The sequence below is a fragment of the Staurois parvus genome, unplaced genomic scaffold (genome assembly GCF_062004578.1).
Source record: "Staurois parvus isolate SC_StPar_1 unplaced genomic scaffold, SC_StPar_1.0 ptg000151l, whole genome shotgun sequence".
In the NCBI taxonomy this organism is placed as follows: Eukaryota; Metazoa; Chordata; class Amphibia; order Anura; family Ranidae; genus Staurois; species Staurois parvus.
In genome coordinates, this window is record NW_028317947.1 from 2,837,651 (window position 1) to 2,855,822 (window position 18,172).

The window sequence follows — 18,172 nt, forward strand, 5'->3', positions numbered from 1 at the left end:
GGGCAGTAGAGCAGGGGCTTGTAGGTGTTCAGGAGGCAATGCTGCCACTTGTTTTATTTTTTGCTGAACAGGGATTTTGAATGGGATTACTGTGCTGCAACTGGGAACCAAACTCCTGGCTCACGGATACAGCATAGTGCCTTCCATTGACTTTAATGGGCAAGTTGACAGGTGGTGCCGCCAAACTCGACTAACACTCGACTGCATAGTTATAAAAGAAACGCAATCCCCTGAAAGTGGCTGTAAAGGCAAAGCCCTAAAATGTATAGTCTGGTTAGTAAAAGTATCTATATTCATAATCAATATTTTGAAAGCATTAAAAAAATCTACTTTTAGATACCTTTTCTAATGTTTTCATAGAGGTCATATGATCACTGCTCTGTATAATTCTGCTGTTACAAGTGGCCAGGGGGGTGTGACTGTTCTGCAGGAGCTTGTGCCACTTCTGGAAGTGACGTATACCGACAAGGCTAAGCGTTTCCAAGAAAAAGGAACACAAGTCAATAGCCCACCGGCATACATCCCTTCCCCAGACGACTTGCACCATTTAACAGCAATGCTGAGGATTGAAATCAATGAAGACAGGAGGAATGTGGAATGGGGGGGAGGGGGGCGTGGCTCCAAACTGAACACATATTATTATTCTTATTATACAGGATTTATATAGCGCCAACAGTTTGCTCAGCGCTTTACAATATAATGGGAGACAATACAGCAACAATACAGTTCAATACAAGAGGGATAGGAGGGCCCTCCTCACATAGGCAAACTATGCACTGCATAGCCTTCTTGTATCTCAAAACAGGATGACAGGGCATGCAAACTGACCACGCTATCAAAAGGATAGACTTTCATGCTTAACGTGGTGAGTGTTCAACCAGGAAAGAGGGGAACTGGCAGGATCAGCCAGGTATTAGATAAAAAAACAAAAAACGGTCAAAATAAACTTAGTTATATGAAAAAATAGAGTTTAAATATTTTAAAAGATATATTTTTATAATTACATTTTTAGCAGGGTGGATAAAAATCGATTTTTTTTAAATAAATTTTTTTTAAAATATCAGATTTTTAAAATTGTAATCAGGTTTTTTTTATTTTTATCAAATTTATTTTAATAAAATGCTTCTGGAGTAAAAATCCGAATGACAGCTACAACACGGTTGTCCAGTTCTGGGACAGCAGATCACCAAGTAAATACAGTTGCCGGTTATCGGCTGCACTTTCCTCACGTTGTCACAGCATGAGGAAAGTACTGCTGATAACCGGCAATTGTCAGAGAACAGATCGGCACTAGTGCCCTGATGATCAATGCCCAGCAGTGCCACCCACTATTACCCTGAAGTGCCACCCATCAGTGCCGCCTATCAGTGCTGCCTATCTGTACCACCTCATCAGTGCTCCATCAATGCAGCCTCATCAACGCACATCAGTGAAGGAGAAAAATTACCTGTTTGCAAAATTTTATAATAGAAACGTAAAAAAAACTTTTTTTGTCAAATGTTTTGCTCTTTTTTGTTTATGCCTTGAATGGAACTGTTTTGGGAAACTGTTAAATCAGTGGGTATAGTTCTGATTTTTGTTTTTCCACTTCTGTTTCCCCCTTTAAAGTGGAACTAAACCCTCTTCTGCTTTATGATGTGATCAGTTATGAGACCACCCATTTGATGGTTTGACAGTTACGTGCGGAAAAACTGATGGAAGCTGACGCACAGATTTCACTTGCAGAGACATCAGTTTACATGCGCGCTTCAATTAGTTTTATACATGTTGCAGATGCGGGATACTAGTTTGGTGGTGTGAACAAGGCACATACACTATGTGCACAATTATTAAGCAAGTGATTTTAACCAAATCATCATTTTTATGAATGTTGTCCAACTCCAAGCTGTATAAACTTGAATGCTTATTGCAATTAAGCATATCAGGTTAAGTGTATTTGTGTAATGAGGGAAGGTGTGGCCTAAGGAGATCAACACCCTATATCAAGGTGTGCATAATTATTAGGCATCTTTGTTTGCTCAGGCAGAATGGGCCAAAAAAGATTTAACTGACTCTGAAAAGCAACAATTGTAAGAAGTCTTCCAGAGGGATGCAGCACTCTTCAAGATGCTAATATATTGGGACTTGATCACAGAACCATCAAACGTTTTGTTGAAAATAGTTAACAGGGTCGCAAGAAACGTGTTGAGAAAAAAAAGAAGCAAATTAACTACCAAAGATTTGAGAGGAATCCAGTGTGAAGCTACCAGGAACCCATTATCCTCCAGTGCTGTCATATTCCAGAACTGCAACCTACCTGGAGTGCCCAGAATACAATGTGTTCAGTACTCAGAGGCATGGCCATGGTAAGGTAGGCTGAAACCCGACCATCACTGAACAAGACACATTGAAGTTGAAATGTCAAGCCAAGAAATATCTGAAGACAGATTTTACAACGATTTTTTGGAATGATGAGATGAAATTGACTCTTGATGGACCAGATGGATGGACTGGGTCAGTAACAGGCACAGAGCTCCACTTTGACTCAGACACCAGCACAGTGGAAGTGGGGTTCTGGTATGGGCTGACATTAAAGATGAGCTAGATGGACCTTTTTGATTTGAAGATGGACTCAAAATCAACTCCCAAACCTACTGCCATTTTTAGAAGACATTTTCTTCAAGCAGTACAGGAAAAAGTCTTCATCTTTCAAGAAGACCATGATATTTATGCAGGACAATGCTCCATCACATGCATCGAAGTACTCCACTGCATGGCTAGCCAGTAAAGGCCTTAAAGATGAAAGAATAATGGCCCCCTTCCTCACCTGACCTAAACCCTATTGAGAACTTGTGGGCCCTTCCTAAATGGGAGAATTACGGTGAAAAAAACAGTACACCTCTCTGAAGTGTCTGGGAGGCTGTGGTTGCTGCTGCACAAAAAGTTGATAGTCAACAGATCAAGAAAATGACAGACTCCATGAATGGAAGGCTTTTGACTGTTATTGAAAAGAAGGGTGGCTATATTGGTCAATGATTTTTTTTTTATAGGTCAGAAATGTTTACTTGTAAATTTGGAGTTTATTATTCTCATGTTAAGTCTCGGTTCACACTACTGCTACCTGAAAGTCGCTTGACTTTGCCAGTCGACTTGAGTACTACTTTGAAGCAACTTTCAGGGAATTCCTGGGTAATCTTTCTGTAAAGTCAGATCCAAATCACATCAATATAGATGAGGATCCGACTTGGAGACTTCCATTAACGTCTATGGGTACAAGTTGGGTAGAAGTCGCCTTGAAATAGTACAGGAATCTTTTCTAAAGTTGGAGCGACTTCAGTAGTGCTAATTAGGACAGCTCTCATTGACTAACATGGGATTTCACATGTCATGTGACTTGGGGGTCTCACAAGTCGAATCCCAAGTCACGGCACTGTGAACCAGAGCTAACGGATGAAAACAGACAAGTGGGATGGGAAAAATGTTCGTTTTTCATTTAGTTGCATAATAATTGTGTACACTTGGGTGTCTTTTTATCATGCAGCAGTAAATGACCGCTGCTCAGTTCTCCGGCATTCTCAGAGGAGAGAATTCTCCTCTGAATGCCTTTTTATGAAGCGGTGTAGAACGCTTCTCCGAATGAAGAGAGAAGCGATCTATAAATGCTTTGAATGCTAGAAAATGGCTGCTTTTAGTGCAATCTCACAAGATTACGGTAAGAGATCAGTCAAACACTGTATACTAAGCAGCGGTTCCTCCAATTCTCCAGCTCTGGGCTTGAGAATCTGGAGGGAGACCACAGATCGCCAGTGAAGGGCTGGCATCGCTCCTTCATATACTGGCCATCTGTGTGCTGAGATGATCAGTGAACATGTTCTCCGCTGATCATCTGTTTCCTAAACCACTAATGATCTGAGATCAGCAATGATCCTTAGGGTCACCGCTGATCTCAGCTTCATAAAAGGACACCTTAATAGTTGCCCAATAATTCTGCACACACAGATATTCTAAGAAAGCCAAAACCTCACTCTTACTTTCTTAAATATTCAGGTTTGAGGTTTATTGACATTTTGGATTGACCGAGAACACTGCAGTTGCTCAATAATAAAATTCTCAAAAATACAACTTGCCTAACAATTGTACAGTGTAGTGAACAATTGATTTTGTTGTGCCCTTACAGAATACGTGCAGAAAAAAAACCGGACCTCTCTGCACCATGGTGTGAACGCAGCCTTGTCTATGGAATACCTGGAATGTAACGGCTTGGGAAATGGGTAAATTGAGGGGTAGAGTTCCACTTTTTGAAATGGACTTTAACTACATATTGACAGTTACAGCAGATGTAAAGCCAACTGAACTCTCAGGTAGAATACAATCCAGTTCTAGAATAGAGTAAATGTGAGTGATTGCAGCACACGGACTCGGGAGGAGCTGGATCCAACTGGAAGGATGTTCACTACGAGGAAACTGTGTGACCTCCTGAAAATCCTGTCCTCTCTTGGCAAAGCGGGACAGAATATTTGGGGGTTCTGAGTAAATTTCTAGGACGAAAAAAAATGTAGATTTTTTTACATGTATGATAGAAGTCAACATTGGCCTGGTATTGACGGGGTTAAAGGGGAAAACCAGGTAAGTGCGCTCTGCTCCTGTTAACCCTTTCACACAACTGTCTAGGATTTATTTTTGCCTCACACTTAATGCATTCTTATGGACAGTCTATACATTTGCTGGGGGATGGTGACACTGACCACTTCTCAGGTATAATGACCCTGGAGGAGTGCTGTGCCCTGTGTATAGAATACATGTGCTGTGTGAGGGGGAGGGGATATTAGGAATTAGGTTTGCCCTGGCTGTGTCACACAAGCTCCGGTACCGGTATGCTCTCCATGTTCTCTCACGGCTCTCTCCGCCTGCACGTCCAGTAACCGTAAGCCCGCCCACTCACCCTCACAGCCTATACCACACTTCCACTAATAGTAAGCCCGCCCACTCACCCTCATAGCCTATACTACCACACGTCCACTAGCAGTAAGCCCGCCCACTCACTCTCATAGCCTATACCACATGCCCACTAACAGTAAGCCCGCCCACTCACCCCCATAGCCTATACCACAAGTCCGGTAACAGTAAGCCCACCCACTCACCCTCATAGCCTATACCACACATCCAGTAACAGTAGGTCCGCCCACTTTCCCCATAAACCTATACCACACTTCCAGTAACACTAGCCCCGCCTGCCCCCCATGTAACGCTGTAACACCAATTATGTTAACGCCCTGACGTTGACGCAAGGAAATTTCCAGAACGTATGACGCAAGACGTAATATTTTTTGCAAGTCACTGTGTAGGGCCTGTGCCAAGTCTTCTTCTACTTCTGGCCGTCCTGAGCGGCCTGGCTTATAGGGCCGGGGTAACAGAGAGCCGGCACCCACAAGTCTTCACTTTTACCGGCTCTAGAAGGGGCTGCGAGAACGGAGAGCGACTCAGACATCTTATTGGGCTGGGCGGGAGCAAGCTCGTGACGTCACCCCTAGCATGTTGGCGCTGGCCAGTGCTATTTGCCGCCGAGCTGTCAGTGGCCGTTGCGTGGTGTGGCCTGTTTCTGGTCGCTGATTGGTTGATGCTGGTGTTGTCCTTTTCTGATTGGTCGCGGCTGTTGTCTCTCAGTTCCCGGCTTGTGTGGGAGATGTTATTCTGGCGTGTGATTGGTGGGCGGTGTACTGCTGTGTTGCCGGGTGATGCGGAAGTGTTAGACGGGGCTGCGGCCGGATCAGTAGTGGATGCACGCGGAGGGAGGTCGGTGAACGAGACTCGTTTACACGATAGGTATGCCGGGACCCGGCGGCTCTCCTTTGCTTGTATTCCGGGACAGGGTCCGATCCATTGTGCTGGATGATCGGTGCGGTTTAGGGCGCCCCATAGGGTGGGGGATTTACTGATCATGGGGCTAAATGGCCATATTGGGGTGTTTTCTGCCATATGTGTTTGTCACCCCAATATTACAGATATGAGGGGTGTGGTGATGGGGAATACGCCTTGGCCTTGATGTCCCTGTGACCCCCACCCCACCCCATTTCATCATCCAGCACAGGAAGCAGGGGGTGTACTGGGATTGCTGGCTTTATAAATATATAGGGTGTGTAGGGTGAGGAATGTGCCAGAGCAGATGGCTGGGTGTCACACACATGGGAGGAGAAGGGACTTTCCAGCATAGCAGTTGTCCGGGTCGGGTACACGGCGAAGACAGAGAAGGGTCAAAGATGCCAGCTTTGTTTTGGTTACCAGAACCTGATACAGAGAATGTGCAGATCGTGGATAACCAGCACAGGCTCCATAGACCCATCAATACCAGAGGATATATCTCATATCCTCTTCTGATGCAATCAAGCTGTAAGTCACGGCTGCCTGCGTTAGGATAGGCTCTGTAAGTCACATTATACTCCACAGGGAACTTTAAAATGATTCTTAGGGGACCCCTGCTAAGATTAATTTATCAGGGGTTGGAAGGGGGGCATGCTCCTTTAAATTGGGGATCAATGGGAAAGATATCCCTTTACATTGGAGGTCAGTTGGAAGGATGCCCCCTTACCTTGGGGATCGGTGGGAAGGATGCCCCCTTACCTTGGGGATCGGTGGGGAGGATGCCCCCCTTACCTTGGGGATCGGTGGGGAGGATGCCCCCCTTACCTTGGGGATCGGTGGGGAGGATGCCCCCCTTACCTTGGGGATCGGTGGGGAGGATGCCCCCCTTACCTTGGGGATCGGTGGGGAGGATGCCCCCCTTACCTTGGGGATCGGTGGGGCGGATGCCCCCTTTACCTTGGGGATCGGTGGGGCGGATGCCCCCTTTACCTTGGGGATCGGTGGGGCGGATGCCCCCTTTACCTTGGGGATCGGTGGGGCGGATGCCCCCTTTGCCCCGGGGATCGGTGGGGAGGATGCCCCCTTTGCCCCGGGGATCGGTGGGGAGGATGCCCCCTTTGCCCCGGGGATCGGTGGGGAGGATGCCCCGGGGATCGGTGGGGAGGATGCCCCCTTTGCCCCGGGGATCGGTGGGGAGGATGCCCCCTTTGCCCCGGGGATCGGTGGGGAGGATGCTCCCTTTGCCCCGGGGATCGGTGGGGAGGATGCCACTCTTACAGATAGCTAAAGAGCGCATTAATGCTATGCCGCTTTGCATAATGCTTTTGGAAGTCAATTAGCCAAAGCTCAAGGAACCTCTGGAGAAACCCTAGGTAGGGTTCCATGGAATCCTGGTTAGGTAGGTTAGGATGTCTTCATGAATGTTCTTTTCTGATGCAATCCCTCTGTAAGTCACAGCTTGCACTGGTTAGGTCAGCTTTTATCCGATTCTTAACTTCAGAAGGACCCTTTCCAGTCTCGGAAGCCCTGGTAAAATTAATTCATTGGGGGGGGGTGCAGTGGGAAGAATGCCCCTATTACACAGATCAGTAAACCACCCTTTTAAACAGTTAAAAATATTGTAGGTGCCATGCCACTTGCTTTGCTGCCTTAGGACCTAAAATGATGTAGGCACCACCAGAAGGGAGGTCTTTCAGCCATAGCTCAAGAAATCCTAAGGTTCCGCTGGATCTTGTTTGAAAATGGCATTGCTTCACGTATATATATTGTACATTCACATCAGTCCCTGACCCTCAAGGGGTGTACAATCTAAAGTCCCTAACTCACATTCATACATACACATACTAGGGACAATTTAGACAGGAGCCAATTAACCTTCATGAATGTTGTTTGAATATTTGGCCATATTATGTATAAAAAAAGGTTCTCTGTTGGACATGGTTTTAATTCCTAATACAATTTATTTTTTTGTAAAGGCAAACAATTGGGACATATTCTAGAGTACACGGAAGTGTGAGTGTTGGGGGTCCCTTCTTCCCTGGGGCTCCCAGACATGCTGTCTTTGAAGAAGTATCTGACGGAGGGTCTTATCCAGTTCACTATTCTGCTGAGCCTGATGGGTGTGCGTGTGGACTTGGATTCCTATCTGCCCTCTCACCTGCCCCCTTTGCACGAGATCATCCTGGGGCCTACTTCTGCCTATACACAGACTCAATTCCACAGCCTTCGTGGTACCTCTGATGGTTATGGGGTTCACCCCAAGAGTGTGGACTTGGACCAGTTTTTCACCTCCCGCAGACTGCTAAGCCGTATGCGTGCACTGGACAGACTGCAGGTGCCCAGCACAGAGCTTGATGCCTGGTTAGTGCACAGGGAAGCTGAGAGCTCTGTGTCCAGCGCTCAGACTGGCTCCAGCCGTTCTACGGACAGTCCTCAAAACCTCCCCACTTCAGAGAGCAGCCTCAGGGACAGCTTAGAGAATGAACAAGGACGTGAATCAGAGGAACTTGGGGCATCTGCTCAGTGTGAAAACACAGAACTTGGAAAAGAGGTAAGAAATACTTTGTCAAACAAGGGCATACTGTTATATAATTACAGCATTTTCAGAGGTTTGCATGCCTGGACTTGTACACTGATTTGTTGAAAGAAGGGTTTAGGGAGGAGGGCAGTTGTTTTTGGCGAAGGAGGGTCGAGGGTTGTTTTTCTATGTGTCAGACATGTGGAGAGTCTGCAGTGCAGACAGGATTAGGGTCACCTTACTTTACTCCATAGTCAAGTGTATAGAAATCCAGTTAGACTTACTGGTAACTCTATTTCCAGGCCAGCACATGACAGTGACTGTGTTTCCTCTATCCGAAGGAGACACTTCGCAGATGAGAATCCTGAGCTTAGCCTCCTACCAGATTCCATGCGATGTGTCTCCTCCGGGCAGAGGAAATATAATAACAATCATGTGCTGCCCTAGAACACCATTTGGGAAACAAGAATTTTTCTTTAACCATGTGCGGTATGTAACTAAATGTATCCGGTAAAATTGCAGGAGAAAATATATTATGTATAGACCGTTAGAATTACTTTAGGCTCTTCAGTCACGTGATCATCCATCAGTCTCCCTGCTGTGTGACAAATTAGACTTATTTACTGTAGCCCAAGAGTGATTATGTCACTGTGTTTGGTAATATTTGTTTACTTTGATTGCTATGTTACACTGTGATCTTCAGCATATGCTTGTCTAAGCTATTTGCTTTATGTCAGCCTTTCCAAACCCTTTTTACCTCAGAGGAAATCATTTTCAGGTCTCTACGAACCCTAGCTAAAATTAATTGGGATCAGTGGGAAGAATGCCCCTCACGTTGTTGGCCAGGGGGGAGAATGCCCCTCACGTTGTTGGCAAGGGGGGGGAGATTGGCCCTCACGTTGTTGGTAAGGGGGGGAAGATTGGCCCTCACGTTGTTGGCAAGGGGGGGAAGATTGGCCCTCACGTTGTTGGCAAGGGGGGGAAGATTGGCCCTCACGTTGTTGGCAAGGGGGGGAAGATTGGCCCTCACGTTGTTGGCAAGGGGGGGAAGATTGGCCCTCACGTTGTTGGCAAGGGGGGGGGAGATTGGCCCTCACGTTGTTGGCAAGGGGGGGGGGGGAAGATTGGCCCTCACGTTGTTGGCAAGGGGGGGGGGGGAAGATTGGCCCTCACGTTGTTGGCAAGGGGGGGGGGGGGAAGATTGGCCCTCACGTTGTTGGCAAGGGGGGGGAAGATTGGCCCTCACGTTGTTGGCCAGGGGCGAGAATGCCCCTCACGACGTTGGCCAGGGGTGAGCATGCCCCCAACTGCCAACGTGTGAGAAGAATGCCCCTCACGTTGGCCAGTAGGAAGAGTGCCCTCTGACAGTGGTGGTTAGAATGCCACCCTTACAATTGAAAAGTTCATTAGTGTCCTGCTACTGGCTTTGCCAAGTGGTGCTGGACCCAGAGTTATGCACCATCAAATGGGAGGTCTTTAACCACAGCTGATACCCCTGGAAGAGCCATAGGGTTCCACTGATCGCTGGTTGACCATGGTTGCTTAATGGGAGTATCAAGTCATTTTAAACCAGCTGCTAAATCAGCTTTTAAACACCTTTCAAATAAAATTGAACAAGATGAGACTACTGAAGCCTAACTGATAGTGGCTGCTTTATGTGTTTAAATTGGACACTACACTGCCAACATTTAGAATAAAATCACTTGAAACAACTCTAGTCAATTTGCAAATCTCTGGCTGTAAAGGGAGTATACTGTTGAAAGGCTTTCTGAGATTATTGGTTCCTCAACAGCTTGCGGCTGCTAATGCCTAACCTTTGGCTATAGAAGACAAAAACCAAAGAAAGTGCCTTTAAAAAAAATAAAAATAAATAAAACCGTTTGTCTTAGTGTTTATATGTGCCATAGCACTGCAGTGAGCATGACACCTCTTCACATTAGCCCCTGACCTAGTGTAACTTAAGGTCTAAAGTCCTTGCAAAAGTCATACTATCTCTATATCCTGTTTGTACATAAAACAGAATTAAGATAAGCAGGTGTACAATTCTGAAATGTTTAATCAAATCCCCTGTTTGTGTTTATATGGTCTTACATTTGTGTACTAATTCTTTGTTCTCAACTTTTTAAAGTGTTCTATAGAAAATGAAGTTAATCCAGTTGTCATTATTTTGTCCATTTGACCTCCTATACAGATGCATGTACATGTTTAATGTATTTATCTTTAGCATTGTGCAGAAGAGTATGGGTTTTTTTTTTCTTTTTGAAGCATGCAAATCGCGATTGCATTTGTGTACTTTATTTGAATAGACAGACAGCTCATAACGTGGCTGTCTTCTGTTGGAGATAATGATGAAGGAACCGACAGCTGTTATTTGTGTCAGGTTGGCAGTATGACCAGAGGTGACAGGTGCCTGGTCCACACTTGCACAATATAGAGCCTCTTAGGCTTATAGGCAGCAGGGAACAGTCATATAACCTGTTTATGTGTTAGTTGGCAGCACAGATACACATGACCCATGTCTCTCACATATAGGGAGGGGGAGTCATATGATGTGCATGTTGGCAACAAAATATACTGTTTATTCATCTGTGTTTGGTGTGTAAAATGTTGTATTTACTATACAGATGGTAACTGGTTCTTTTTTTACATGTGCCCTTGTTCCTATGAGTGTCCTAATCATGCTGCCTGTTGTATTGCAGTGGCTAGGATGTGCTTTATGCTACTCTGGTGCATGTCCGCATGCAGCTGACACAAAAACATGACAAGATGACATCTTGAAGGACTTTAAACTTGACAGTGACCTTGAGAGTTTGTGGAGGGTTTTCTGCCCTAACAGACAATGCAGTGATTTGCTGTACGGCTCTGGCTTCCTTCAGAGTAGATGCTGAATAGGGATACACAAAAGCTTTATTTTCTTTCAGCTTTCATTTGTATCCTATTGGGATGATGTCCATCATTTTACATTTTTTTGTTGTGCTTTTAGTGCAGGCCATCTGTGCTGGTACTTAATTTTCAATAGTGATGTATTGTTATGCATGAACACACATCCAGCACTGGAACCCGACACTTGAACTTCTTTTTATTGACTGTAGGGTGTGTAGATTATTATCATCACCCAATGATATAATAAATATATATACATATTCTTGAAATACAAAGAAAATAACATGCCAGAACTTATGGTACATTTTTGGAAGCTAAAGGTGTATTCATGTTTGGGTTTTTCACCTTCCAGGAAATTGATCCGATAGATATTTTATGGCTTCAGGATATTGACCTTGGAGCAGGGCGAGAAGACTTTGAGAGTCGCCATAATCACAAGGACAATGAAGATGTTTGGGAATCCTTGGGTGATAGCTCAGGAAGTGAAAATGTGGAACACCGGTTGCTGGTGGATGGGGAGACTGGAGAAAATGTACCTCAGGAGGTGAGTGACGTATTGCAATTGAGCAGACAGTACCATTATATTCCTTTTTGGAGTGCTGATTGGTGTTGTCTTTACAGGGCCAAACAGCTATGTCATTGGCAGAATGCCTGAGTCTCCTGGATGACAATTTCCAGTTTGATTCTTCAGAGGTAACTGAGGCTCCTTGACATCCATACTGCTGTTTAGTGTGACCTATTTAAGCTTTGCTTCTATGGGATTCAACTAGTAAAGGAACAGTGTTTACAGCAAGTTTATAGCAAAGTATTATAAAGTTTCAGCAAGCCTCAAGTTTAGTTCTTGAAGTATTTAGAGTACCCTGTAGCTCCAGTTTGAGGATCCCAATAATAGATTCTATTAGAGCTGATGCCCATCTCTGGGCAAATAAGGTCACCTATCCTCAGGTTTAAAAGAAAAACAAAAAAAACTCTGGCTGTAATACTGTTTCCTCTCCTTCACTGTGCTCCATAGTAATTCCTTTCCATTATCCTACTAGTTGATGCCCACCAACATTGAATCTGGAAGTCAGAGAACATTCTGTGAATACAGGGTGTTATGGACCCATCCCCTGAGGGGGCATCACCCGAGCACCATAACCTTACAGTGCTGCTGAGAGCGATGGTTACCTTATCCCAGCACTATTGCTCTTTTCATCATTCAAGTGTTACTAAACCCACCACAGAAAAATCAGTCTGTATATGCAGAACGCCGTGGTTCACATACGTGCGTTCCTGCGGGCCACGTTTTGCGCAGGCACAAGAACCCATTCATGTGAATGGACTCCCGTGCCACGGGACATGCAGTGAAGAAGTCCCTGTACTTCTTTGGAAACCGCAGCCCGCACGGGAACCTCTGTTCCCAGTGCGGTTGCGATTTCCAGTGTGGGCGGTGTGCCATTAGAATTATTGGCACCCGCCTGCAGGTCCGCGCTTTTCTGTGTGAGTGGTGCGGCTGCACAGATTTTTGTGCAGATCCGCAGTGGCACCACCTGCACATGTAAACCTAGCCTAAAGCATGCTTGGTATACTCGCTGTGGAACCTAAGGGGTTAATCCTTTGCACTGTGTAAAAACGTTGTTTGATCCTGATGCCTCTGGTCCTCCCCTTCTTCCAGTGTCCCCCTCTACACCAAGGTGTGTATTGCTAGAGAGGTTTTTTGTTTTGTTTTTCTTGGGAGAGTGCATGTGATCAGCACAGGGCCAATCAGCACTTTCCAGACAGAGGTCATGGGTCCTTCCTCCTAGAGGAGAATGAAAACTCCTGCTACAAGCTTTAACAAGTGCTCAGCTGGACACTTAGAGAAGTCTTGACTTCTATAACTGCTGATAAGAGAAGGTATTTAGCTGTTTATATTTACTAAAATAATTGCATTTCTGTGTACTGTGGGAGATCAGAGTGAATGCAGGGTCCTGGGTTTAGTAACACTTTAAGGGTTTGTTTCTGCTGGTAAAAATCCTAACCAGCCTGAACACAAGTAAAAAGGTAAGTATTAAAAAAAAAAAAAAAAAAAAAATCTGCTATCAGGCTTCAGTAGTCTTTCATCATGTGTCAACATTATTTAAAAGGTGTTGAAAGGCTGCTAGCAGCTGGTTTAAAGGCAGTTGATACTCCTATTAAGATCTGTGATTGCCTTTCTAAAACTGGAGCTGGAGAGAGAAGTGTTTTTAAAGGCTTTAGAAAGCTGCTTGAAGCTTCCTAAAAGAGCTTCAAATGCTTTTATAAAGCTTGCTGTACACACTGCGCCAATATGAAGCTGAAGTCCATGTGTACAATTCCTGAGAGCATAGTCTGACTTTTTTTTTTTTTTCTTTTGTAGTTTCCAGCTCCTCCCCCAACAAACATCTTGGATACAGAGCCAGACCATACAGGTTTAGAACAAGCAGATGGTCTGCTATCTCCATTTCTACCAAATATTGAGACCCCTCTGGACTTGGAGGAGCAGTGGCAGGACCTAATGTCACTCATGGATATGCAGGTACTAACTGTTCATAATTTTGAACTGAATACTCCCCAGTTTTCACTATTCTTAAACTGTAATTCTAGCTGAGCTCCATGCAAATGGCTAAGTACATGGTTGAAATACATCTTACATTATACAAAATATTTGTAATATTGTTTAGCCAGGCTTGTAATTTAGGCAACCATGCAAGAGACCATAGCTTGGTCAGTGACCTCACTTCTCTGCACAGCAGTGAAGCAATACAGGTTGTTCACCCCAAACTCAAGACTTCTCATTGGCAGGTAAAGGTACACCACAACAGTCATCACTATGTTTTTTTTTTCCCCTCTGTTGCTTAGATTCTCCCCCCCCCCCCCCCATTACATTGACAGCTCTTTGCAAGATACCTAATAGACTGTACAAGAAGGATGTACTGCTGAGAATGCAGAGGATTACAGAAATCTAAAGACAGTCTAAAATGCAATTAAAGGAGAAGTATAGCCAAAGCTCGTTTGGCTGTACTTTTATGGATTACAGGAGTGCAGTTTGAGCGCTGGGAAAGGCAGAGCAGACAGTGGTGACTGACACCACTCTACCCAGTTTGATCGCTCAGTTCTCAGCCTTTGAGCCGACAGGGGTCAGAGGCAGCATCGCATTGATGCTGCATCCACCTAGGTAAGTATAATTTACAAAAAAAATTCTCAAACCTCTTTTAATATTATTCTTTTATTAAAAACTGCACATAGCTTAAACACATAGAGATTTGATATGTGCCTAAAGATCAAAATGTTCCATTGGAGGAGACACCTTTTGGAAAATTACGTCTGATGATATGATTGAGACTGTTGCTGCTTTGGCTTATCCTAAAACTGATGATCTCAGATTTCATGTGTTGGTGAACCTTAGATTGTGACTTGTTTTTCTTCAGTAACAACAGTGCCGTATACAAATCTTCACTTGGATTTCAGACCACCATGCAATGTATAGAGTGGGAGAAAGCTGTTTACAAGGGGCTGCAGGAGACCGGGTACAATTTATTCTTTGACAGTGGTCCCTGATACCAGGAACCGGCTGCGCGGAAGACAACCCCTCCAAAGACCAAGGGGTGGGTTTCAGCCATTCAGTTGGGGGGGGTTGTTGTTGGGGGTGCAAAAAGGGTTGAACCAGTGCTCTGAGATTCTGCCTGGGCCCAGGTCTCCTGCCTCCCCTTCATTGTGACCACAGAAAGAGAAGGGAGTAGTGGTGCTAGGAGAACGGGAGCAGGCGCCCGAGTGTGGCAGTGCAGTTTGTGCTGGCTCGCTCTGCCTGCTGCCACGCCCCTGCTGTGCAGCTCACCTCCCAGCTGGGGGTTGGGGACCCCTGTTCTAGGAGGCTTCTGAATTATCACTAAGAAGGGCTATTTTAGTGGATTTCTTGTATAATAATGTCTGGGATGTTAGAAAACATTAAAAACAAAAAAAAAAAGTTACCGTATACTAATTCACAGTGTGGAGCTAAAATGCCTTTTGGCAGCTTTCATTTAGTATATTACCCTGATTCTGACACTAAGCGAGCTACATTTTAGTGGTATATGTTAAGTGATATTAAAGCTTTGTTTGTTTTTTAATAATAAGCAGGGCATACTTACCTGCTCTGTGTAATGGTTTTTCACAGACCGGTCCTGATCCTTTACTTCTCAGGTCCTCCACTGGCACTCCTGACTCTGCCCCCTTGACTAGTGCTCGCTCCATAAGACACATAGCTGGAGCTCCCCCCCCCCCCCCCCCTTCCCCCCTGCTTTCTGTGACAGCAGTGGAAGCCACTGGCTCCTGGCTCCTGCTGCTGTGTCTCAGCCAATGAGGGGGAGAGAAACCTGGGAATTCTGAAAACGCGCATTGCTAGATGGAGAGGGATTGGGTAAGTACTGGGGGGGAGCAGCACACAGGTTTTTTTCCTTCATGCAGAAAGGTAAAGAAAACTCTTCAGCTTTTACAACCACTTTAAGGTCATGACTTCATACAGCATAATATCTGGAGTATAGACCTATACAAAGCTTTCTTATTACAGTTGGCACAGTGACCAAAATCTTGGCATAGGCAAAGGCTCCCCCTACACTTTTTCCATTAATAGAGCAGTGCTGTAGATGTGTATCGCTTAACTGTGCTCTGTCGTTATTGAATTTCCTGAACTTGTTTCTTTTCATAGCCCATGGACATCAACAGTTCATCCGAGGACCCCCTATATTTAAGCATGGACCCATCGCTCCAGCAGAATGAAGGCATCCATCAAACAGCTTTTCAGGGTTGTTCTCAAAATATGTCTGTCTACAGTCCCACCATGGAGCATTTTCCTGTTCCTGACTCTCCACTTCCTCAGCTCTCCTCTCATAACTCTACTGACCTGAATTCTACTTTTGGGTTCACAAACTTTTCTGGGATTTTGTTTCCTTCACAGCAAAACAGTACAGCTAATGTAACAGCCACTAATGTTCTGCAAGATCCACTTAGTGGAATCCTGGATGAGGCTTTACTGGATGAAATTAGCCTTATGGAGCTAGCACTGGAGGAAGGATTTAGCCAAATACAGGCCTCACAGCTTCAAGAAGAGCTAGATTCAGATTCTGGTCTCTCTCTGGACTCTCACCGTAGCCCAGTGTCGCCTAGTGGGTCTGAGACTTCTTCCTCATCTTCCTGCTCCTCCTCCTCTTCCTCCTCTTTCTCGGAGGAGGGAGCAGTAGGATACAGTTCTGATTCTGAGATGATGGAACCTGAGGAGTCAGAAGAATCCATTAGTTACCAACCAGAATACAGCAAGTTCTGTCGAATGAGTTCTGAGGACCCTAGTCGATTTCAGCGCTTGCTCTTTCTGGAGCATGTTGGGCACAATCATACCTATAATATGGTTCCTGATGAGCCAGAGGAGGAGCAGCCACAACCGGCAAGAGGCAGCAGAAGACCTTCAGTGTTTTTAGACCGGCAAGCAGGGAGAGATGAACAAAGAGCAAGAGCTATGAAGATTCCTTTTAGTAATGAGAAGATTATTAACCTACCTGTCGAGGAATTTAACGAGCTGCTAACCAAGTACCAACTTACTGAGGCACAGCTTTGCTTAGTACGAGATATTCGCAGGCGAGGAAAGAACAAGATGGCAGCTCAGAACTGCCGTAAGAGAAAATTGGACACCATTCTGAACCTGGAACAAGAAGTTAAGCGTTTAAGTCGAGAACGTAGCTCTCAATTGAGGGAAAAGGGTGAAAACTTGAGATCGCTCCAGAGAATGAAGCAGGAAGTGGAAAGCCTTTATCAGGAAGTGTTCAGCCAGCTTAGAGATCAAGAAGGTCGGCCATACTCTCCTCAGCGATATGCCTTGCACTACACTAGCAATGGCAACATAGTACTCATGCCACGCAATGCAGAGGGCCAACAAAGCCGACGTTCAGAGAGGAAGGATCGGAGGAAATGATGTATCTGTATTTGAACTCAGGAATCTTACAGGACAGCGGGTGTGGGCTGTGCTTTCATTCAGGCCTCTGTATCAAACCTTTCACATAAGACTGACCCCATTGAGTGATGAGGTAGATGTCGACACATACTGAGGGCCAGGGGCTTTGTCCTGTCTGTATCTGGGCCCCGTCTGTCCAGGAATGAGGAGGAGGCCAGCTGGGCCTGCGGACAGAAGCATGCCCAGGAATCGTACACTTAAGCTGATAAAGGGGAGGTTGAAAACCATTTTCCTTTTTCGTTCTTGATCCTATAATGTCTAATGTTTTAGGCAACAATGTCAAGATATAAAGTCAGTTTGCATGGGGGGGGGCCAACCTGTCCTAAATGGATATCTGGGCACAGTGATATAGGATGATCTCTGTAGCATATGAAGTGATTTGGGATAAACAGCTAAGTGATAGTCTGGACTCCTGGGCCTCACAAAAACTAAGCATTGACTGCCAGAGGTTTCTTTGGAAGTGGGTGTTATATGGTATAAGTTGTCTTCTTTGTTGTGTTCAGATTTATGAGGCTCAGAGATTCCTGGCAAAGATAACGGTTTGCAACCTTAAAAGATTAGCAAGTCCTATTTTTTTTTGTAATTCTGCAATCCAGTTTTTACCACTTTGAAGAGATGCTCGAACCCCCAAATTGCCAGACAGGGCATGACCTGATCACTATAAGTCCATGTGCCAGTGCTAGCAGCATCCAGGAAATCCCTGTGGAAGAGGGCAGGATGGTGTGTCTGAGTTCCTATGTTGATTAGCAGGAATTGTTACTTGAGGGATTAGCAGTCAGTAACTGAATCCTTTGCTCATTCTATAAAATTCACATGATCAGTTAGGTTTAGAGTTTGCCGAGTATGATAACTATGCACGTTCCATAATACATCATACTGGAACTAGAACAACAATGTATAGAAGGCTTTTTTTTTTTCTTTTTCTTTTTTTTATTTAGAATAAACTGATTTTGTGATAGACTCTCTAAACCAAA

At 45.0% G+C, this 18,172-nt stretch overlaps 2 protein-coding genes across 3 annotated transcripts in view; one reads left to right on the forward strand and one right to left on the reverse strand.

Annotated features, from left to right (window-relative positions):
- The window catches only part of COPZ2 (coat protein complex I subunit zeta 2), a 63,712-nt gene extending 58,796 nt beyond the window's left edge, over positions 1 to 4,916 (reverse strand). The window contains exon 1 of one of the 2 annotated variants that reach the window (XM_089674338.1): positions 4,850 to 4,916. In XM_089674338.1, coding sequence (XP_089530464.1) covers positions 4,850 to 4,864 — 15 coding nt within the window. In that variant the 5' untranslated portion in view covers positions 4,865 to 4,916. The remainder of the gene's footprint in view (positions 1 to 4,849) is intronic. The other variant, XM_089674339.1, reaches the window with a different exon arrangement.
- A 456-nt stretch (positions 4,917 to 5,372) lies between these two features.
- Positions 5,373 to 18,172, forward strand: NFE2L1 (NFE2 like bZIP transcription factor 1). Its single transcript, XM_089674340.1, has 6 exons — positions 5,373 to 5,802; positions 7,815 to 8,389; positions 11,592 to 11,783; positions 11,861 to 11,932; positions 13,596 to 13,754; positions 15,903 to 18,172. The coding sequence occupies exons 2-6, from the start codon at positions 7,892 to 7,894 to the stop codon at positions 17,157 to 17,159; spliced, it is 2,178 nt and encodes a 725-aa protein (XP_089530466.1). The 5' UTR covers positions 5,373 to 5,802; positions 7,815 to 7,891; the 3' UTR covers positions 17,160 to 18,172.